The 24020-nt window shown below is 36.8% G+C and overlaps 1 protein-coding gene across 8 annotated transcripts in view; it reads left to right on the top strand.

Annotated features, from left to right (window-relative positions):
• RCOR3 (REST corepressor 3) overlaps positions 1 to 24020 on the top strand; it is a 56566-nt gene that overhangs the window by 14741 nt on the left and 17805 nt on the right. For all 8 annotated transcript variants that reach the window (XM_024256645.3, XM_024256623.3, XM_054521135.2 and 5 more), the window contains 5 exons: positions 1356 to 1517; positions 3203 to 3327; positions 4323 to 4401; positions 14072 to 14290; positions 20529 to 20606. In XM_024256645.3, coding sequence (XP_024112413.1) covers positions 1356 to 1517; positions 3203 to 3327; positions 4323 to 4401; positions 14072 to 14290; positions 20529 to 20606 — 663 coding nt within the window. The remainder of the gene's footprint in view (positions 1 to 1355; positions 1518 to 3202; positions 3328 to 4322; positions 4402 to 14071; positions 14291 to 20528; positions 20607 to 24020) is intronic.

Here is a 24020-nt window from a genome sequence, read left to right as displayed (position 1 = left end):
CATACAAAATATAGTAATGCCATTGAATTTAGTAAGTATAACATACATATAGTTATGGAGATAAGTTATATTAAATAGACTATAATGTATTTATATGATGTTTATTATGTAATACACTCTATTATATATAATATAATATACTATATAGAGAGAGAGACAAATATATGGTACATTACCCTTAGTAATGAGGGAATGGAAATTATGGAATAATGAAATGAAAGAGATCTTAAATCTCATTTCAACTAAGTATTATTTCAACCTTTATCAGAATTAATAGTAAAATAGGTAGACTTGTTTTAAGATAAGTAAGAAAGGTAAATTATCTGTAACCTGGGTTATCAAGAGCTAACTTTATAGTCCAGTTACATGGTAAAGGAATATTTTTGTGAAATTGAGATGTTTATTTTATCTATATCTATCTAAAGGTAATTAACTTTTTTGTGGATTTTGAAGCCTTTGATTGCCTATTTTGTTTTTAAGCCTTGTCTTTCTGTTTCATGTTTGAGAAAGTTAATCCTTTAAAATAGGACTATACCTTAATATGTTCATTTTCCTGTGTATTTTAAAGGACTGTTATCAGAGTACAGAAATTGACAAACTCACTATTTATAAAGTTCCTATATCTCTTGGAAAATAAAAGTTTGTGCCCTAAATGATGCTTAATACCTTATAATAAAGAGAAAGGCCTACTAAAAATAGAAGGGGAAGTTATGGAATTTTTGGAAATTGTCCATTTCAGTCTTTGTTATGATTTGGTAATCAAGTCATTGAAGTTATTTATATGCCTCCTAATAATTCTATTTATATGTTCTGATAATAAGTAAATGTGGTTAAAAAAATTGTTAAAGTTGCAGTGGAGGTACTTTTACTTCTTGGACGTGGTTAGCCTGTGATACACTTGTAAAAGATTAAAACTTAAATATCTCTCTACTAAGCCCCAACTGAGCATTTCTGGCTTTGTGGCATCTGATCATTTCATTCAAGTATGGATTTATTGGAAATTTTCCTTTTAGCAAATTTTTTCCTACATATTGACAAATTTTAAAATGTGAGTTAAACTCTTGGTATGAACCTACAAATCTGCTTTGTAGTCACTCTCCTCAGCTCACTGTTTTTCCTAGATTCTACAGCAAATATGGTATGTAAGAACATTCACTGTTCTGAGGCCCTGATTTAAAAGAAATAAATAAATGAGGTCTGCTACCTGGGCGCCCCTGATTTAAAGTCCCAAACTGTGAGTCTATCTTCAGTTGAAGTCATAGGCTTAAGATTTTAATCTAATTTGTGTTTAACTTTCTTAAGTGTGATGGAACATAAGTCCATTAAAACCAAAGGGGAATGATTTCTCTTCAAAGGCACTTGGCATGTTGTTCTGGCATAAACATAACATTGAGAAGTCCCTTGCTGATCTCCCTAATTTCACTCCCTTTCCGGATGAGTGGACAGTGGAAGACAAAGTCCTATTTGAACAAGCCTTTAGTTTTCATGGAAAGAGCTTTCACAGGATTCAGCAAATGGTATGGTAATTTTAATCTTACTGTGGTTCATATGTGAATGATATCTTAAGCTACTATTGAACACTTCCTAATTATTAAATACAAAAACATTCTTCAATTTAATTTTAAAAACTATTTGTAAATAGGTGTATTTATATACGATCCTATTTTCTGCAACCACTCTTACATGACAGTTATGTGCTACTGCATTATAGTAAATTAGCTTTTATTTTGACTTAAATAACATGTAATAATATACATGTAATGAGAGTTATTTCGTATGTTTATTGTTCCAGGAAAAAAAAAATTTCAACTTTATTTTTAAATGTTTCACTCTTTGACACGAGGATTTTTTCCAATTTCTGTTTTTGGATATGGAAGCCCCTTTTTAAAAATCCCATATTAGGCCAGGCGCGGTGGCTCAAGCCTGTAATCCAGCACTTTGGGAGGCCGAGGCGGGCAGATCACGAGGTCAGGAGATTGAGACCATCCTGGCTAACACAGTGAAACCCCGTCTCTACTAAAAATACAAAAAATTAGCCGGGTGTGGTGGCATGCGCCTGTAGCCCCAGCTGCTTGGGAGGCTGAGGCAGAAGAATAGCTTGAACCTGGGAGGCAGAGGTTGCAGTGAACCGAGATTGCGCCACTGCATTCCAGCCTGGGCAACAGTGCGAGACTCTGTCTCAAAAAAAAAACAACAACAAAAAACATATTATTTCAATATTGTCCAGATGGTGCTGCTTTTTTTCTTCCTTTTTTTTTTTAATGGAGAGAAACTGCTCTGTATTTCTAGTTCCTACATTTTTAGTATTGTGTCAAAATAATGTAAATCCGAGAAGTTCCTGCATTAAACGATTTTAACCTGAGTAGATGAAAACTAGATAATATTTGCAAATATATCTAGGTGTCTTCCATAATGAAAGAGAACATTTTTGGTGGGGAAGTTGCATCCTTGTTTGTCACTCTGACAGATCAGTGCATGATCATTAGTCATTTTAATACTCAAGAGACTTCATTTGATGGGCAAAGCCTGTTTGCATTATTTACCATTTTAAGACCTGGATTTAAAACAAAGTTATTCAAAAAAATTTGTTAAGAATTGAATAGCTTTTCTTTAAAACATCTTGCTAAATGAAAGAAGCAAGACACAAAAGGTCACATATTGTATGATTCCCTTTATGTAAAGTGTCCAGAATAGGCAAATCCATAGAGACAGAAAGTAGATTAGTGGTTGCCAGGGACTGGTGGAGGGGGAGAATAGGGAATGATTGCTAATGGGTACAGGATTTCTTTTTGAGATTATGAAAATATTCTGGAATTAGATAGAGGTGGTGATTGTACAAGTTAGTGAATTCACCAAAACCACTAATATGTACACTTAAAATAGAGAATTTTATTTTATGTGAATTACATATATTGAATACTAACATGGCTGCTCTGGGAACTTCTGGGGACATTCTCTCCAAATTAGTTTGTGACCTCTTCCCCTCCTCTCCCAGAACAAATAGGAATATTCATTCAGAAATGTCAGTTAAATTGATATGGGATACTGACTGTAGTAGTACTTTTTAGCTCTATAATTCATTTCTTTATGAATTAAGAAATATTTTTTAATTATGCCTTTACTAAATAGTAAAGAATATCATCAAAATTATTCATTTTGTTTATGAATTAAATTTGCTGATATTAACATGATTTTTTTTAAGCTTCCAGATAAGACAATTGCAAGCCTTGTAAAATATTACTATTCTTGGAAAAAAACTCGCTCTAGGACAAGTTTGATGGATCGCCAGGCTCGTAAACTAGCTAATAGACATAATCAGGGTGACAGGTAGGTTGGTTACCTTCATATAGTTACATTGTTAGGGACACTGCATTGGATTGCTTACATTTCCTAAGGCAGAAAAGTTGTCACAACACATTGTAAATATTCCTTATTCTTACATTTATGTTTCTACTCTGACAAGAAGAGCCAAGTGGTTAGAAGCTTTAATATTAAGAGCTCTTTCACCTCTTTTAATTTTAATCACAAATGCTTCCTTTTAGTATTGATATATTTAATACACATATTTAGAATATATTAAAGAATATGTTCTATGAAAAAGGTCTTTTTATAATTACCTGAGTAACTGAAACCCTTATTATTGAGGCTAAATCTTTTGATAGTATAAAATCATTTTGTTTCATTTTTGTCTGTCTTTATTCTCCAATGAAATTTAAGTATTAAATCAATTTGTCTGTGTTCCCATTTCCCAAATGGTATTTCTTTTTAAATCCCTTTCCCACTGGGTCTCTGTTTTTGAGCTAGAAGTGTTTGCTAAAAGAATTCTGTATACCCAATGAGATAAATGTTTCTGAACACTACAGAAATCTGAATTAAAAGCTCCTCTTCCCAAGTACAACTCTTATTCTGTTAAATAATATTTAGTAAAATTATTTAGATATATATATTACAGTTTGATAACAGCCCTAGAATACAATAAAAAGAAGAGAATTGGTTGGGTGCAGTGGCTCACGCCTGTAATCCCAGCACTTTGGGAGGCTGAGGCAGGCAGATCACTTGAAGTCAGGTTTAAGACCAGCCTAGCCAACATGGTGAAACCCCGTCTCTACTAAAAATATAAAAATCAGCCAGGCGTGGTGGTGGGCACCTGTAATCCCAGCTACTTGGGAGACTGAGGTGAGAGAATCGCTTGAACCCAGGAGGCAGAGGTTGCAGTGAGCCAAGATCGTGCCATTGCACTCCAGCCTGGGCAATAAGAGTGAAATGCTGTCTAAAAAAAAAAAAAAAGGGAATTAAGTGTACTAATTTTTGTTTCTTCTCAGTGATGATGATGTAGAAGAAACACATCCAATGGATGGGAATGATAGTGATTATGATCCCAAAAAAGAAGCCAAAAAAGAGGTAATGATGATCATTAGAAGTGCTTGTGATTGTTCTACAAATCTGCTGAAAAAGAATGAACAGTACTTCATATTAAGAAAAACTTTTTAATGTAATGTTTTATGAGATAGTAAATTTCAGTGTTAATTAGCAATACAGTCGTACCTAGAACCTCAGTTAACCAAGTTGTTGAAAGTTGAAAATACCACTGAAACTGGAAAAAGATCTGAGTTTGTTTAAACTTAGCATTTACTAGTTATGTGACCTCATTCAATTTAGTGACTCTCATTCTTCTGAAGAAACCCAGTGCCATGGGCCATTCATCACCTTAAGCTCTTTCATCAATGTTATTTTAAAAATTCTATTCTACTGTAATTTTGTGTTTTACTGATTTTCTTTCTACTGCTAAATATTCTCAAATTCCTTAATTCCTTCATTTTCTCCCCCAAGTCTGCCTTACCTTTGTTTCCCAGAGCCATGGTCCCAATAATCAACTATTTGAATCTCTTTCTTTCCCATTTCCCCATTCCTTTAACTCCCCACTTCCCTTATCCTTCTGCTATACCATCCCTAACCCTGTAAACTCATGATGCTGGATTCGTTGCTATTCACGGTCTAAGAGACGCAGCAGGAGAAAATGATACAATTATGTAAATTGTTGCTACTATGAAAAACAGTTTCCAGTCTCACTGTAGTCCTTAAGTGCCTCAGTTTTTAATCTCTAAGTTCCAGGGTTTTTTCTTAGTAAAATGAAAATAATAGGATTGTTTTGAGAATCAAAGAGGTAATATGTAAAAAAGCACCTTTTATAGTACCCAGGACATAGAAATCTCGGATACAAGTTGCTGTTGTTTTATCTGGGCAGCTGTTTTGAACATTCTTCCCTTCCTACACATTGCCTAATACCCCTCCACCCCTAAAAACACTTGGCAGATAACCTCATCCATGTCACAGAGAAAGTGTCAGACAGAAGCTCCCTTAAATTCCAGCCCTTCCTCTAACCTCTGTGCTACCATGCTGGCCTTTCCACTGTGGTATATTAGTACTTAGAACATATTACAGTTACTGTATTTTGCCCACTAAGCTGCTAACTCTTTGAAGTCAGGGACTGAGTTATTCATTTGTATCCCCTAACACTTTGCACAGTACCTGGTATATGGCAAATATTCAATAAATGTTGATGCAATAAATCGTTGTTGAATGAACAGTCTTGGGCCTTAATATCCCTCTCTCACAGTAAGAAGGATCTTTTTTCTTTTCCTGTACAATTTCACTGCTTGTGTGATCCTATCCATCCCTTCGTATCTACTCTGAGACTTTCTCCACCAGTTATCCTTTGTCTTTCCCATATTTTCAACCTTTCAGTGCAGCCAAAAAGTATGTTCAAGTCTTCCATTTAAAAGCGTTTCTCTGGCCTGGCACAGTGGCTCACGCCTGTAATCCCGGCACTTCGGGAGGCCGAGGCAGGCAGACCACCTGAGGTCAGGAGTTCAAGACCAGCCTGACCAACATGGAGAAACCCCGTCTCTACTAAAAATACAAAATTAGCTGGGCGTAGTGGCACATGCCTGTAATCCCAGCTACTCGGGAGGTCGGGGCAGGAGAATTGCTTGAACCCAGGAGGCGGAGGTTGCAGTGAGCCGAGATTGCGACATTGCACTCCAGCCTGGGTAACAAGAGCGAAACTCCATCTCAAAAAAAAAAAAAAGAAAAGCATATGTCTTAACCACTCTAGAAAACAAATCATCCTTCTTAGCACTACGTCACTTTTGAGTTTGCTTTAGTCAGGCTGCTTCTGTCCCACCACTTCACTGAAACTGCTGACAGGTTACCAATAATTTCCTAAATGCCACATCCAGTGATCAGTTGTATTCTGTTTGTGCTTTCTGTATCAAATTACTGACCCCTCCCTTCCTGAAAAGCTGTCTTTGACTTTCATAATGCCATTCTGATTCCCATCTACCTTTTTAACCATTGTGTCTCAATTTTAGTGGCATCTTTTTCTTACTTACTCTATTCCTTTTATCATTATTCTTTTTAATTCTGTCTCAAAAAACTGAGATTTGATCTCTCTTCTTCTCTGTGTGATTGCCTTCTTCTTAGGTTCTCATCTCCTCTGAATTATCCTAACAGTTTTCTCTCTGATTATCTCCGTGCCTCCCTTTCCAGATTCTCCACACCACCCTTTCCAGTCCATTGACTTCCCTGTTGCCAAAGCAATCCTTTGTAAAGTTGCTGATTCACTGCTTGCAATCCTTACATCGTGTTGTCTGTAGGATAAAACACAAACTCTCCAGTTAGGCATTCCCTACCCTTCCCCATTTATTTCAGATTACTAACAGTGTTTTAGATATGTCTTTTAGTTCCCTGGCTTTTGTCCTATGATTATGTTGGTCCCTTTTTTTCTGGAATTCCTTTCTTCCTAAATCTGCCTAGGAAATTCCTCACAACTCTACAAGATGTAGCTTCTCTATGAAATCTTGTGCCTTATCTTGAATTGACAACCTCCTTATTTCTCCTTAAATCTGTTGCAGTACTAATTCTACTGAGTGGTACTTGTTTACTCATAGTTTCCCCTCCCTGCCTTCCTGTCCCTGCGTGGTGAGCTCTTTAAGAGCAAGAATATATTTTAACTATTTTCCACTCCCAGGGACTGATGCATAGTAAGCATTTAGTAAAATTTTAATGAATGAGAATACATGCTATATGCTCTTAATTGTGATATAAACCTGAAAATTTAAGAATTTGCTACCTAGAAAATATATGTATGTATATATGTATGTGTGTGTGTATATATATATATATATATATATATATATATATATATATATGGAATATATAGTTTTGCCCAACTATGCAAGATGATGCATACTCATTTGGTCTTTCGTTTGCTTATGATCTCATCTTACCAGAAAATAATATGAGGGGAGTATAAGTTAAAAAGTTTTAAGAGGATACTGCAGAGGTGTGGTCCAAGACTAGCACTGTGTGTCAGCAGCTTCATTCATTTCTCTGCTCATTCCAAACAATAAGGATACCAGGCAGAGAAAGAAACTACATTATTGTTTTTAATACAGATCTTTGTAGCTGCTTCTGCATGTTGTTAACATATTACATAGGAAGTTTTAATTTTAACTTTTAAAAATTGTGAACTATATATACTGTAGAATATGTACAGTTTAAAGAAAAATAATAGATACCAGTGTATCTACCACTGAGCTGAAGAAACAGAAGTCCTGTTTGTGTTTCCTCAATTGGATATTCTTGTTTTTTTTTTTGAGAGGGAATCTCACTCTGTCCCCCAGGCTGGAGTGCAGTGGCACGATCTCAGCTCACTGCAACCTCCACCTGGGCTCAAGCAATTCTCCTGCCTCAGCCTCCCTAGTAGCTGGGACTACAGGCATGCGTCACCATGCCTGGCTAATTTTTGTATTTTTAGTAGAAATGGGGTTTCGCCATGTTGGCTAGGCTGGTCTAGAACTTCTGACCTCAGGTGATCCGCCTGCCTCAGCTTCCCAGAGTGCTGGGTTTACAGGTGTGAGCCACCGTGCCCGGCCTCAATTGCATATTCTCACCTTCTCTCTAGAGGGAACCACTATAATGAAATTTTTTAATTATTCACTTCTTTCTTTATACTTTTATCACATATATATAATCACATATGATGATATGATTATCATTTAGTTTCATTTATTTCATACTTTATTTAAATGGAATCATATTGTATGTATTCTTCAGTACTTGCCTTTTGTTATTATTTTTGCAGTTCATTTTTATTGCTATATTATAGTGTTCCATTGTATACATAGGCTGCAACTTACTCTCCAATTAATAAACTTAATTTCCAGCTTTTTATTATGGACACTGCTGATATGAACATGTTCTGGATACACATGTCTAAGAGTTCCTTTGGTACAATAGTTCTCAGCTAGGTTTAGCACTGACCCCATAGGGGACATTTAGAAATTATGGAGGTGTTTTCATTGTTAACAGTGATTGTGGGGCATTTCAGTTGTCGAGTGGGCAGGAGAAAGGGATGACAACTATACTGAAGTGCAAAGCACAGATTGTTTCACCAAAATGCCAACAGTGATTTATTGAGTAACAGGGTCCCAGGATTCTTTGGAATGGAGTCACTCTATTTTAGGGAATAGCCGCATTAAACTTTCCTAGGTAATGGCATAATTGTTTTCTCTAGCTGATATACCTCTACTAGGCTGTGAGAATACCCATTGTCCACTTCCTTGCCAATGCTTGATCAGACTTTTAAAATGTTCCAAATCTGGCAATATGAGATGGCATTTCATTGTGTCCTCAGCTTCATTCATCAGGTAACTACTAAGGCTGAATGTTTTTCTATCTGTTTATTAGCTGTTGTTATATGTTTCATTCGTGGAGGTTTTTGTTTTGTTTTTTTAGAGACAGAATCTTGCTTGTTGCCCAAGCTAGTGTGCAGTGGTGTGATCATAGCCACTGCAGCCTCAAACTTCTGGGCTCAAATGATCCGCCTGCTTCATCCTCCCAAGTAGCTGGGATTGCAGACATGAGCCAGCATGCCTGGCTTGTATTTTTTTATTTTTTCACCTGTTTTTCCACTGCGTGTTTGTCTTTTTCTTAAAGACTGAATATAAAAAGTTTTTTCTTATTGAATTCTTTGTATATTCTGGATACGAGTCCTTTGGTTAACAGCAAATATCTTTTACCAGTTTGTGGTTTGTCTTTTTACTCTCTACAGGGAAGTAAACAGCTATTTCATCAAAAGCATATAAATTTTAAATTTATTATTTATTTTTTTTTTTTGAGATGGAGTCTTGCTGTGTCGCCCAGGCTGGAGTGCAGTGGCGCGATCTCGGCTCGCTGCAAGCCCTACCTGCCGTATTCACGCCATTCTCCTACCTCAGCCTCCTGAGTAACTGGGACTACAAGCGCCTGCCACCACACCTGGCTAATTGTTTTTTGTGTGTGTGTGTTTTTAGTAGAGACAGCGTTTCACCGTGTTAGCCAGGATGGTCTCGATCTCCTGACCTTGTGATGCATCCGCCTCAGCCTCCCGAAGTGCTGGGATTACAGGCGTGAGCCACCGTGCCCGGCCAATTTTAAATTTAAATTCCAGTATTCTTTTACATTTTCTTTTGAAAATTTTAAACCTTTTCCCTTTTTACATTGAATTCCTTGCTGTGGCAGTAAATAAGTTCATGTTGTGAGGTAGAGATCCTTTCTTTCTTTCTTTCTTTCTTTTATTTATTTATTTAACAGTTGGGGGTCTTGTTTTGTCACCCAGGCTGGTGTGCCAGTGACACAATCGTAGCTCACTGCTTCCACAAATTCCTGGGCTCAAGCCATCCTCTTGCCTCCTAAGTAGCTGGGACTACAGGCATGCACCAGCACACCCAGCTAATTTTTTTAAAAACTTTGTAGAGATGAGGTCTTGCTACGTTGTTCAGACTGGTCTTGAGCTTCTGGGCTCAAGTGATCCTCCCACCTTGGCCTCCCAAAGTGCTGGGATAACAGGTGTGAGCCCTACCGTGCCTGGCTATTTTTTAATACGGAATTGAATATCTTTTTCAACTGGTCTGCAATACCAGCTTTATTATATATGAGGCATACGCATATGCCTGGCTGTCTCTTCTGCTTCTGTTGTCAGTTAAATATTCCTTGCTAATCCCACATTTTTTGAATTACTTATAATAAGCCTCATAAGTCTTGATAGTTGCTAGGGTAAGTTCTGCTATTTGGTGGTTCTTCTTAAGGAGTGTGTACCTTGGTTATTCTTGGACATTTGCTCTTCATAACTTATTTGTATTACTTTTGATTTCCTATATAGTGATTTATATTACCTGAAAATAATAGCTATTTTGTTTCTTTTTGGTCCTTGTATCTTATTTCTTCTCTTGCTGAACTGGTTAGTATCACCAATATAATTTGAATAGAAGATATGATAGGGAACATTTTTCTGATCGTAAAGAGAATCGTTTTTGTTTCAACATCAAGTAGGTTGTTATTAAAGGTTTTTGACTCATTCACATTGCTGGTAGTTGATGCTAGCTGTAGGTTGGAGCAATTCCATTTGGCCTCTCCAATTTGGTGGTCTCTGAGTAATCTAACTTCTTGCCATAATGGCTGGTTTCCTCCAAAGCAATCAATCCCGGAAGCACTAAGTGGAAACTACTCAGCTGTTTCTGGCCTAGCCTTGAAAGTTACTCAGAGTCACTTCTCTTGCATTCAGTGGTTATAAGTGAGTTACTAAAGTTGGTTCAGAATCAAGGGGAAGGAATATAGACCCCTGCTTCCCCATGGCAGGAATGTTGAGGAATTTGTTGACATGTTTTAAACCTCCAAGCCCAGAGTATGGAATTTTCATAAATGTTTTCCCATGTGTGCTTAGGGATATTATCTTGGTAACAAGGTTTTATATATGTCCATTAATTTAGGTTTGTCAGTTCTGTGGTTGAAATCCATATTCTTACTGCTTGCCTACTTGATAGCTTGGTTTTTGTTGTCTGCTTATGTGATCAATTATTCTGATCACTAATTATTGAGAAGTAGTTTTTTATATGTTGAAGTTAGTGTTATTAGGTGCATAAAAATTGTTTTATCTTGCTGCTGAATTGAGCCTTTTATCAATATGTAGGTTCTCTTTTATTGGCTTCTGCCTTGAAGATTATTTTATCTGTTACGTTGATAGCTCCACCATTTTTCTTCTGTTAAGTATTTGCCTGGTTTATCTTTATCATTTTACTTTCAACATTTCTGTGTCCTCACATTTTAAGTATGTGTCTTATAAGGAGCATATAGCTGGGCGTATGTATTAATATTTTATCTGAAGAGTTAAGCCCATTTATATTGATCACGTTTAGCTGATGTATTTTTGTTCTTTCTTATTTTTACCTTCTATTCAACTTGCTTTTCCTAGTCTTCTTTCCCTTCATTCATGTCCTATTTTTGGGGATTAAGAATCCATCTCTTACTCGATTTTCTTTCCCTCTGTGTTTGTTTGGGATGTTTCTATATTTCTTTTCTTTTTTTTTTTTTTTTTTGAGACAGTCTCGCTTTGTCACCCAGGCTGGAGTGCAGTGGCGCAATCTCAGCTCACTGCAACCTCCACTTTCCGGGTTCAAGCGATTCTCCTGCCTCAGCCTCCTGAGTAGCTGGGACTACAGGCACATGCCACCACACTCGGCTTATTTTTCATATTTTTAATAGAGATGGGGTTTCACCGGGTTAGCCAGTATGGTCTCAATCTCCTGACCTCGTGATCCGCCCCCCTCGGCCTCCCAAAATGCTGGGATTACAGGCATGAGCCACTGTGCCCAGCCGGGATGTTTCTATATTTCTATTCTTATTGTATACTCTGAAAATTTTATCCTGCATATTTAACTTAAAATCTAATATTGATGTCTTTATTGACTTTCTGATTAATAGAAGGCCATTAGAATGCTTTGACTCCATCCACTACCATCCTGATTTATATACTAGTTTTGTCCACAGTTTGTTACATTTTGGTTTTTAAATCTCACAAATCAGACATATAGTCCGTTTTGTTTAGCTTTAGCCACACTTTTAGCTTCTATTTTGCCCACCCTTCTTTCCTGAATCTAAGGGCTTTCTTTGAAAATAATTTCCTTTTTCCTGCAGTATATCATTTAGAAGCTCATTTAGTGAAGACCTGTTGATCATAAACAGATTTTTTGAGACCTGGGTTTAAAGTGCATTGTTCTAGAGAGGATTTGCATTTGCTTCTGTTATTTGTCTCTAGGCACTACCAATCTAAGACACTTTAAACTAAAATCTTGATTTGGGGTTTTTCAGGCAAACAGATCATATAAATTTAGGCCCTAAACCTGCCTGAATGGAGGACTGTGGTTGGGGCACTCTTGGGAGACTTTTTTTTGGTTTCTTTCCACCCAGCCAAGAGTGAGATGGGCATGGCTCCCATTAATCACACCCTCCCTCTGCAGAGCAGGGGTGTTTTTTTCCTACTTCACAAAGTGATGGAGTTCCCCCTTTAGCATTCTGGCTTGTCTCCTGTGCCCTGCACCTGTTGTCCATTGAAGCCTGGCTTTAGGCAAATGACAACTACTGCATACTTGATTCTCCCTCTGGATTCTTGCTTTCTCATCATTTCTGGCCTCGGAAGAATTTCCTCACTTCCCTGCCAGCTCAGAAGTGAATGTTAAAAGACTTTTAAAAATGTTTGATCAGCAATTTTAGTAGTGCCCTACTGGGAGGAGTTTCTCTGAACATCAGACCCGCCATGTGTTGCTTGGAGTTAGCTTCAAGCAATTAAGTGGATTATGCTTCATAATAAATTTTTAGTGGGTGCAGTGGCTCACACTTGTAATCCCAGCACTTTAGGTAGCTGAGGCAAGTGGATCACCTGACGTCAGGAGTTGAAGACCAGCCTGCCTAACATGGTGAAACCCCATCTCTACTAAAAATACAAAAATTAGCCGGGCATGATGGCGGGTGCCTGTAATCCCAGCTACTCTGGAGGCTGAGGCAGGAGAATTGCTTGAGCCCAGGTAGAGGTTACAGTAAGCCAAGATCACGCCACTGCACTCCAGCCTGGGGGACCAAAAAAAAAAAATTTTTTTTTAACGAATTTTACTAAGAGTTCCTTTTCTAAGAAATTGGAGTATTAGGCCGGGCGTGTTGGCTCATGCCTGTAATCCTAGCACTTTGAGAGCCCGAGGTAGGCAGATCTCTTGAGTCTAGGAGTTTGAGACCAGCCTGGGCAACATGGTGAGACTCCCATCTCTACAAAAAAAAAAATATTAGCCAGGCATAATGGCACACAACTGTAGTCCTGGCTACTCAGGAGGCTGAGGTGGGAGGATCACTTGAGCCCAGGAAGTCAAAAGGCTACAGTGAGCAGTGCTCATGCCACTGCACTTAGCCCGGGTGACAGAGTGAGACCCTGTCTCAAAAAAAAAAAAATTGGATTATTAAATATATTCATTGAAATAATCTTCAACCTAAAAGATATAGTTTCTAGATTATTCTTTCAGAATAATGTGTTTTTATATCATACTTTAAGAACAACTTATAATGAAATAATGCTTAAAACATCACAGTCATCATTGTTATACTTTTAACTCTTCCGAGACATAAATTTACTTTTATTTTAGTCATCGATTTGGAAGTTAGAAATATTTTCAGGGTTAAGATAATTGTGTCCCTTTTAACCTTTAGAGGCATAGTTTTCTTTCAGCAACTGTAAAGTAAAAATGAAATGTTATCTCTCTTTAACCAGCTGTCTAATCTGCTATGTGTCATAATTTCTAAATTGCCCCCTTTTTTCTTTCTAATTTTTATTTTTAGGGGAACTTTGCATTTAATAAGTTGGCTTTTCCCCCCCTTTATTGCTGAGGGAAAATATATCACATCTTGAAGTACATAGGAAAGTTTAGAGTCTTAGCTTATTTTTTCACTTATTCCTAGTCCTCTGGGCCTAAAAATCAAACATTTGATTGAGTGGATTAAGCAAGGATATATTATGTTGTGTGCTTTTCCCCCCAGTTGGTGAGTGCTATGTGTGTGTGTGTGTGGACTTGTACATAATATATAATTGGTTAGAAGTGTTTTTTTATGTGTACTTATTGCAGCAGATACTTCTAATATTAATAGACTGTTTTCACTTTATACATTTGTGAAAACCAAGTGACCTGTTATTCTGCTTTTATTCTCTTAGGGTAATACTGAACAACCTGTCCAAACTAGCAAGATTGGTCTTGGAAGAAGAGAGTATCAGAGTTTACAACATCGCCATCATTCTCAGCGTTCTAAGTGCCGTCCACCTAAGGGCATGTATTTAACCCAGGAAGATGTGGTAGCAGTTTCCTGTAGTCCCAATGCAGCCAACACCATCCTGAGGCAACTGGACATGGAGCTGATCTCTCTAAAACGTCAGGTATTTTATAAAAATAATTTTTTTAATGATTGTGTGCATTTTGGCTATCCGCTTTTACCTAGGTTGAGCTCAGTTGTTTGCAGATTTTTCTCAGCCATCCACTTATGCAGGTTTCATTTTTAAAAGTTTATCTTATGTCCAACTTAGAAGATACCTCCACCTGTTCTAGATTTGAATCCCAGCATTGCTGCCTGTTAGCTCTGTGGTCTTGGGCAAATTATATAACCTCTGTAAGCTTCAATGTTCTATCTATAAAATCGGGGATAATATTCTTCTCTTGCAGGTTATTGGGAATTATTTGCAGTGATACGTGTAGATTGTTTAGTAGTGCTTGGCACATTTTGAGTGCTCAGTGAGTAATGGTTGTTCATCATCACTATCATCATCATCATCAGTAGTAGTACTAGTAGTATTGTAAGGGCAGCATCATCATAATCAGATAGTAGTTAAAAATCAGCATCTAGAGTCAGTGAACCTGTTAAGTTCTAACCCTGGCTATACCATCTCCTTCCTGTGTAACCTTAGAGGAGCTCTTTAACTTCTTTCAGCCTCAGTTTTCTCATCTCGAAATGTGGATAATAGTATAGTGGTTGCGAGGAATTAAACAAGATAATATATGGTAAGTGCTTAAAACAGTGCCTGGCACATATTAAGTACTCAGTTATTCGTTGTTGTTAGATCTCTGGCCTTTCTTAGTTGTCTTTTCCTATTTTTTGTTTGTTTTGTTATTTTTTTCTTATCCCTTAAATCTAGATATTCTTCTAAATCTGTACTTTCTTGGTCTATATCAACCAACCCTATACTCTATGCCAGTGACTTCTGAGTCTTATTTCTCAAGCTGTGACTTTTCTCAAGCTCGTTAGCTATAGTTCCAGCTGCCTGCTAGGTCTTCCCCTAAAAGATTTTTTTCTCCGTTTCCTGTCTATTGAAACATCAGAATCATCTTTTATTCATCCCCTGCTGTTATCCCTTTCCCAACACATGTAAACCAAAGTGGTAACCAAGTTATGTGAGTTTTACCTTTGAAATTTCCTTTAAATCAATTCCCTCTTTTTTATCTCATCACTACTGCCCATTTAGGCTCTTGCTATCACTTGCCTGACAATAACTATCTTGTTGATTCTTTTTTTTTCCTTATTTTTTTTATTTTAATTTTTTGTAGAGAAAGGTTCTTGCTATGTTACCCAGGCTTGTCTCGAACTCCTGGGCTCAAGCGATCTTCCTGCCTGCGCCTCAAAGTGCTGGGATTATAGGCATGAGCCACCACACTCGGCCTCTTGTTGATTCTTTCTATTACTTCTCTTTAGCTGGAGGTTACACATTGTTGCCAGTGTTATCTTTTTAAAGCACTGGTCTGATCACTGTCACTCATCTTAAAGCTCTTTGTTAGTTTCTACTTGCCTTTAGCAGGTTACAGTAGAGGTAGACAGGGATTTATAAGAAAATCATGTTAAGAAATTTGAAATTCATCCTGAGTTAGGAAACTGCTGAAGGACTTTAAGGAAAGGTGGACCATGGTCATATTTACATTTTTCAGCTATATCTTTTGCATTTTCTTGTTTGTTTGTTTGTTTTTGCTTTTGTGATTACAATATTCATCCTTAGCTTATCACTGCATATTTAGTTAATATTACAGTAGTCCTCCCTTAATCCGTAGTTTCACTTTCCATGGTTTCAGTTACTTGCAGTACAGCACAATAAGATATTTTGAGAAACAGACTATATTCACATAGCTTTTATTACAGTATATTGTTATAATTGTTCTATTTTTAATTAGCTATTGTTATTCTCTTATTGTGCCTAATTTATAAATTAAGCTTTATCATAGGTATGTATATATAGGGAAAAACAGTATAGATTGAGCATCCCTAATCTGAAAATCTGAAATGCTCCAAAATTTGAAACTTTTTGAGCACTGACATAATGCTCAAACGAAATGGTCATTGGAGTATTTTGGATTTTGGGTTTTCGGATTAGGGATGTGCAACTGGTATATATTATGCAAATATCCCAAAATCCCCTGAAATTTGAAACACTTCTGGTTCCAAGCATTTTGGATAAGGGAATACTCAACCTGTATATGTTATGATTTGGTACTATCCACAGTTTCAGGCATCCACTGGGAGTTTTGGACTGTATCCCTTGCGGATATGGGAGGACTACTATATTCTGCTTACAAAATGTAAGAACCTTGCAACAGTATAGTGTGGGATCAAGATTCTCTATCTTAAACATGTTCAGATTTTTCTATTCCTTGGTCCTGGTTATTCACCCAAACTGCTTTTCTGGTTCTCTAACATAGGCCACATTTGCTTCCTCTGCTTTCATACCAAAACTTATTCTCCAACCCTTTCTAATCTAGTTTCTGCCCCATATGGTATTCCAGTTCTACTGAAACACCTCTCCGAAGATCATTTATGGGCTGACATAGTGGCTCATGCCTGTAATCCCAACACTTTGGGAGGCCAAGACAGGAACATCACTTTAGGCCAGGAGTTTGACACCAGCCTGAGCAACATAGTGAGACTTTATCTCTATAAAAAAAATTTTAAAAATAGCCAAACGTGGTTGTGTGTATCTGTAGTGTAGTCCTAGCAACACAAGAGAGGCTGAGGAGAGAGGATCGCTTGAGCCTAGGAGTTCAAGGTTTACAGTGGAAAAAAAAATCACTTATGAACAAGTGGCCACATCTAATGCTGCCTTCTTGGTTTTTAACTCCTTTGACTACTCAGTAATGTTTGACACTGTCAGCCATGTCTTTCTTTTTGGAATTTCTTTTACTTGACTTTGTGACTCTCTGGAGTATGTGTGTGTATAGTACATATTTAGAAGGCAGCTATCCTCACCACTATACCACCAACGCATCTCATATTTGGTTAAATGCTTAGCCTTTAGTCAAACTATGAATGCAAGATGCCTATCTTCCAAACCACAGCAATCCTCTTTAGAAAACTTGTAAATCATTTGCTGTAATACTTTAAATGCACTAAAAACATAAAGGAATAAAGTGTACTCAGTCACCTGTATTCATACTTCATTCTCAGTACTACTACTCCTACACTTAGGGACTATTTTTATTGATTTTTTTAGAAGGCACTTTAAGCTTTAACTTCCTAACTTGGTTATTCATTTGATGTGTGACACAGTAAAGGTTTGCACTCATGGGTTTACAAATCCTGTTAACCACGGCTACTTTTATGTCACAAACATCTCATATGCAGTGTTCAAACCGAATTCTTCCACACTCACCCTGGTTATCTGTTCCACGTTTTGTATTCTCTGTCTCAGTGAGTAGTGCCACATACTCTCGGTTACTGAAGCCAGTGACCAGTTAGCCTCAATTCCCCCTAATTCTGCACAATCAAGTGTTTAAAAAGATGTCTTGGCCAGGTGCAGTGGCTCATGCCTGTAATCCCAGCACTTTGGAAGGCCAAGGCAGGTGAATCGCGAGGTTAGGAGTTGAAGACCAGCCTGGCCAACATGGTGAAACCCCGTCTCTACTAAAACTACAAAAATTAGCCAGGCACGGTGGCAGGCGCCTGTAATCCCAGCTACTCAGGAGGCTGAGGCAGGAGAATAGCTTGAACCCGGGCGGCAGAGGTTGCAGTGAGCTGAGATCGCGCCACCGCACTCTAGCCTGGGCGACAGAGTGAGACTCTGTCTCCAAAAATAAATAAATAAATAAATAAATAAGTCTTAATTTTGTTTCCAAGGTATTTCTTTAATCTCTGCATACCACTACCATCCTTCCTTCATTCCTACAGTTTTAATGAAAGTTTTCTTAATTATTTATTATTTCTCACCTGGATTGTTAAATTAATTTCCATCCTCTTTACCCTATTTTCTTCTTCACATTACTACCAGAACTGTCTTTCTAAAAGGCAGATATGGTCATTTTGTTCCCTTGCTTAAAAATCCTTTAGGTTTCCTTCAATCTTTAGGCAAAATTAAAATTCCTCGGTCTGGCCCCAGTCTAACTTCTTGCCTTTGCCTTAGGGCTTTTCTGTCTTCCTAAGTGTTATTCTGCCTGGAATGCAGTCCTTCCTCCCAAGCTTGTCTGCCAGTTTAATTCTTTAGAACTCAGTTTAGCTGTCCTTTTCTTCGGAACACTTTCCCTAATCTTCCCCACCACCTGTTCATCAACATATATAGAAGCACATTTACTCTCTCATTCTCTCTCTTTCTCTCTCCAAGTCTATGTTAGGTGTTTTAGCTTTTATCATACGTTTATGTTTACTTATCTCCCCACTAGTCTATGAAATCCTCGAGAATTCAGACTTTACATTTTATCTCTGTATGTCTATCTAACATGGCCAGCTGACTACCCTTGAACCATCCTAGATTTTATGCATTTTAGCTGTGGTTTTAAGATCTCTAGTGAAAATAGTTCATAAATTACTTTATAAATATTTCGTTGTCCACACTAGGGAGGAGAAACAGAGGAAAAAAGTAAACAATCCTAACCCTTAACAGTCTAAATGGAGACTAATAATATTGCTAGTAGAGTAGAAGTTAAAAACTTGGTATGGTTTAAATTCAGGTTGTATCTCCTAGCCTTAGGAAGGTTTCTTAACTTCTCTGTGCCTTATATTCCTCATCTGTAAAATGGTTATAATATAAGTAGAGTCTGTTCTGCTATAACTTTTTTTTTGAAAATGTGGATTTGTCCTAATGCAGTTAATATACTCAGGAACAATTTGAGCATAACATGTATTTTTTGTTTGTTTATGTATGATTTTTGTCAGCAAAACAAAATGTACCCAGCTGAACTGAGCGCACACACATCTCAAACATGTACCAGCTACCTCAATTCACTGTGTCTTATGAACCATACACATATGGTATTAAAACTTTTCATCTGATTTCAAGTAACCCTCCTACCACTTCCACAATAATTCACAAACTACAACCATTTTGACTCCCACTTCCATAAGCAACCTTCAGGTTTTTTTTCAAGGTAAAGTACTGTCTTTGTTGTAGCATTTATGGATTAAAAACAAATCATTTAGATTGTGTAAAACTGTGTTGCCATTTTTATTAGGTTCCTGTCTTATGTGTCATTGAAGTTTTTTAATGTTGTGTCCCAACCTCCTTTACCCTACAAGCCCTGTGGTTTTTATTATGAATTTTGCATAGCACACTGACTTTTCTTTCTTTCTTTTTTTTTTTTTTTTTTTTGAGACGGAGTCTCGCTCTGTTGCCCAGGCTGGAGTGCAGTGGCGCGATCTCAGCTCACTGCAAGCTCTGCCTCCTGGGTTCACGCCATTCTGCTGCCTCAGCCTCCTGAGTAGCTGGGACTACAGGCGTCCGCCACCATGCCCGGCTAATTTTTTGTATTTTTAGTAGAGACGAGGTTTCACCATGTTAGCCAGGATGGTCTTGATCTCCTGACCTCATGATCCGCCTGCCTCGGCCTCCCAAAGTGCTGGGATTACAGGCATGAGCCACCGCGCCTGGCCTTTTTTTTTAAGACAGGGTCTTGCTTTGTCGCCTAGGCTAGAGTGCATTGGCATAATCACAGCTCACTGTAACCTTGAACTCCTGGGCTTGAGCAATCCTCCCACCTCAGCCTCCTGAATAACTAGGACTACAGGTTCATGCCACCATGACCAGCTAATTTTTTTTTTTTTTTCATAGAGACAGGTTCTCACTATATTGCCAGGGTGGTCTCAGACTCCTGGCCTCCCAAAACACTAGGATTTTAGGCGTGAGCTACTGTACCTGGCTAGTTCAGTGACTTTTAATGTATTTATCATGTTATAGCAGAACTGATTGTACATACCTCACAGAGTGGTTTTGAGAATTAAGTGATTTATTACATATAAAGGACTGAGAATGATGTTTTATATATAATAAATACCTAATAAATGTTAGCTACCATCATCATTACTATTGGAAACATTCTTATTTAGTCAAAACACTATGGTAATGAGAAAAATTGATGGAATTTAATTCCTATGTATGCCAGTTGTCTTTGGTTATAAAGGTTGTTGCTAAAAGATATTCAAAACCATGATATTCAAAGATATTTAGTGTTTTAGTCTGTTAGATGTTTAATTAGTTCATACATGTATAAGTTGAATTAGTGGCATGTCATAACCCAAGTGTGATTAGTATGACTATTCTCCTAAAATAAAATTTAAGAGGGGTTTGGAATATATTCTTTTCACTTAATTGAGTACTCACAAATTTACCTAAGTACGCGATCTGATTCACATTTGGGATTATTTTGTTGAAGGTTCAGAATGCTAAGCAAGTAAACAGTGCACTTAAACAGAAAATGGAAGGTGGAATTGAAGAATTCAAACCTCCTGAGGTATGTTATTGAAGGATACATGTGATTAAGTATAGTGAAAATTTATTTTTTCAGTTATCTAGTGTCCAAGTACTATTTTGGTCACATGCATCATTAATACTTTGAAGGTTTCATAATATGGATAATTTATTATGTCTCTTTTTATTTAGATGATCTTATGAGGCTTGGTTAATCATTTTGTATTTAAGTTAAATTATTTATTTCCTGCCCTTAGAAATTCATAGCAAGCAAAGCACTTAGGGAAAATAGTAGTAGGAACAGTGTATGTGAAACTAGAAGCTCATTGATGAGCAAGCTAGTGTATTTCTGGGTCTACAGCAATGTTTGCTGAAAGCCCTTTCCTGCTTGTGTGAATTGGTAACACAGCAAGAAAAATAAGAAAACAAGCTAGATTATTTTAACAAATTTTTATTTTAATTTAAGATAATTGTCTTTGGCCCAGCTTCCACTTACAATTTTAGTATGTGGACTTACATTCTTGTACTTACAAAAACAAGGTATAGATTGACCATTTTCTCAAGTCTTCTATTTCAGTTGAAACCTAAATATGTTTTTGATACTTGTGGTAATTATAGGGGTACTTACATTCCCTTAACGTCCAATCAGGTCTTTTTCTAGGAGCTTCTATTATATCTTTTTTCTCTCCTTAACATTTCCTTATTATGCTTCATATCCTGGATTTGCCTTTCTATGTTTGTGATAATCAAATAATCTTATTTGGTCTTATTGGGACTTTTTTTCCCCAGAAGGGGAAAAGAACTTGGTTAACTGAAATATCTACAGATGAAATTTATGTGAGAGGCTGTGGGGAGGCAGAACAGTAGTACTTCAGAAATTATGTACCATATGCCATCTTAGTCATCAGTGTCTTTCAGAAAGGAAGACTTATGAAAAAAGTTGTTTTTCACTGTTTTGCATAATCTCTTTCAAGAAGGTTAGGTTATGGAAAAGAGTGAAAAATAATACAAAGACTGATACCTCATTCCTGGCCCACAGGTAGACTGACAAACATTCTAGTAACAATTATTTAAGGATAATATAATACCAAAAATTACTATCTTATTTTGTTATATTATTGCAACAAAAATTATTTTAATTTTGTATTATGCACTAAAATGCATGAAAGCAAACAATTTTAACTGTCTATAATTTTGTAATCTAAAATGTAAATAAAATACTGCAGATATTAAAAACATTATGGGAATAGCCGGAAGAACTTTATACTAGTAAGTGTGAAAAATAAAATGTAGAAATTCCTAGGAAAATGTGTCTTATCAAAATTGCCTGAAAAAGAAAGAAAAGCTGAATAATTAGTAATCATTAAATAAAATGAAAGAATAATTAACATTTTTCTCTCACAAGAAAACTCCAGGCCCAGACAATTTTACAGAAAACGTTTACTAAGTTTTCAAGAAAAGGATAATTCTAATCTCATATTTTCCATAAAATTATAGGACAGCCTCACTCATTAACTTTATATAAAGAAAGATGTGAAAATCCAGTAGCATTTTATAGCTTCCCTATGTGCTATCTCATTTGATTTTTATGTAAATCCATACAGATAGGTGAACCAGATACTATTATTTTACATGAGGAAACTGGAAATCAGGGAGGTTAACCAACTTGTTCAAGGTGACAGAACTAGTAAATAATGAAACTCTGGCTATAGCTCATCTTTTCAGAGTCCTGATTGGACTTCTATATTAGTATATGTCATGTTGCCTCTTACATTTGGAAGTTTTTATGTAATAGCAAAATTATATATTACATTTCCACATTTTAATGCAGCTATTGGGTGAGAAGTTATCAAACATTTATTGTAATTTTTGATTTATTATAAAAATAATGATCAAAATAAAATAACCAAAATGTTAACACTCCACCATCTATATACTGAAGTTTGGATACTACTTTGGGTGATTTATTGAACTTACATGATGTGAAAAATGTATATATGTTGTATCATCTAGAGAGTCCCCAGGATATACTTATATTTGTCATATTATTCTTACTGCTTTGGGGAGGAAGGCAACTTGAATAGATGTGTTTCAGATTAACAAGTACAGTAAAGAACTTGAAGAATCAGGTAATCTATCTCCTTACCTTTAGTTTAAACCATATCTAGTCAAAGAATGTTAGTAAGCTTTGGAATAATTACAATAAGCCATCAAATGAAGTAACTCTACTAAAAGTAAGCTGTTAGTAAAGTGCTTTACTTATTAATTTGGTTGTATTTCTTATTTTCATTTAGGGAAAAATGGGTTGAAGAAAGTCCATTCACTTCCACAAGTATTTATTGATTAACTGTTTCATATGAGGCACTGTGTTAGGCCCGGTCAGAAGTGTGTGGGAAGGGGGAACACATAAAGATGTGGACAAGATGATGTGATTTTTCCATCTGCTTTTTAAAAAAAAGAACTTGCAGTCTAGATGTTATAAGACAAACTGATAAAAGTTGTATGATAGATTTATAAGCAAGTATACAGGGAAACAAGTGGGCATTATTCATTCTGGCAAGGACAGTTAGAGAAGACTTCTTAGATGGGGTATACTGCAGCTGAGGTTTGAAGGATAAGAGGGATTTTTTGCACATACAGAAAGGACCAAAGAGGTCATTCCAGGCAGAGGGAATAATAGCAATGGTTTAGTGTTGAACAGTACATTCAAAAATATAAATCTAGTAGGGGGAAATTAAGAGCACTTTTAAAAATGAGTCAACAGGTATTCCCTGAGCACTTATTATGTGCTCATTATTGTGCTAATTAATTGCTATTGAGGATTCCACGGAAATGTAAAACAGTCTTTTCTCAAGAAGCATATTGTCTACTTAGGAAGGCAAACTTGGATGCAGAGAAGGAATGAACATGGTATATGAGAGATGTTAGCAGGGTTGAGTAGGGGCATCTTTGTGATAGACATCAGTGGGCAAGGCCACAGTATAAAGTCTTTGTGAAAGCCAGAAAGAGGGCCGGGCGTGGTGGCTCACGCCTGTAATCCCAGTACTTTGAGAGGCTGAGGCGGGTGGATCACGAGGTCAGGAGATCGAGACCATCCTGGCTAACACAGTGAAACCCCATCTCTACTAAAAATACAAAAAAATTAGCTGGGCGTGGTGGCGGGCACCTGTAGTCCCAGCTACTCAGGAGGCTGAGGCAGGAGAATGACGTGAACCCGGGAAGTGGAGCTTGCAGTGAGCTGAGATCGCGCCACTGCACTCCAGCCTGGGCGACAGAGTGAGACTCCATCTCAAAAAAAAAAGAAAAGAAAGCCAGAAAGAGAAGTTTGCCTTTTAAATTAAGTCAAATGGAAAGACCCTGTAGTTTCTTTAGTACAGAAGGTTGTAAAGAAAATTTTTAATTTTAGAAAAGTTATGACATTATTATACAGGATAAATTAGAACAGGGAAACTTGATA

This window comes from Pongo abelii, chromosome 1 (assembly GCF_028885655.2).
Source record: "Pongo abelii isolate AG06213 chromosome 1, NHGRI_mPonAbe1-v2.0_pri, whole genome shotgun sequence".
Lineage (NCBI taxonomy): Eukaryota > Metazoa > Chordata > Mammalia > Primates > Hominidae > Pongo > Pongo abelii.
Note: the sequence above shows the minus strand (reverse complement) of the source record. Positions and strands in the feature narration are given on the sequence as shown.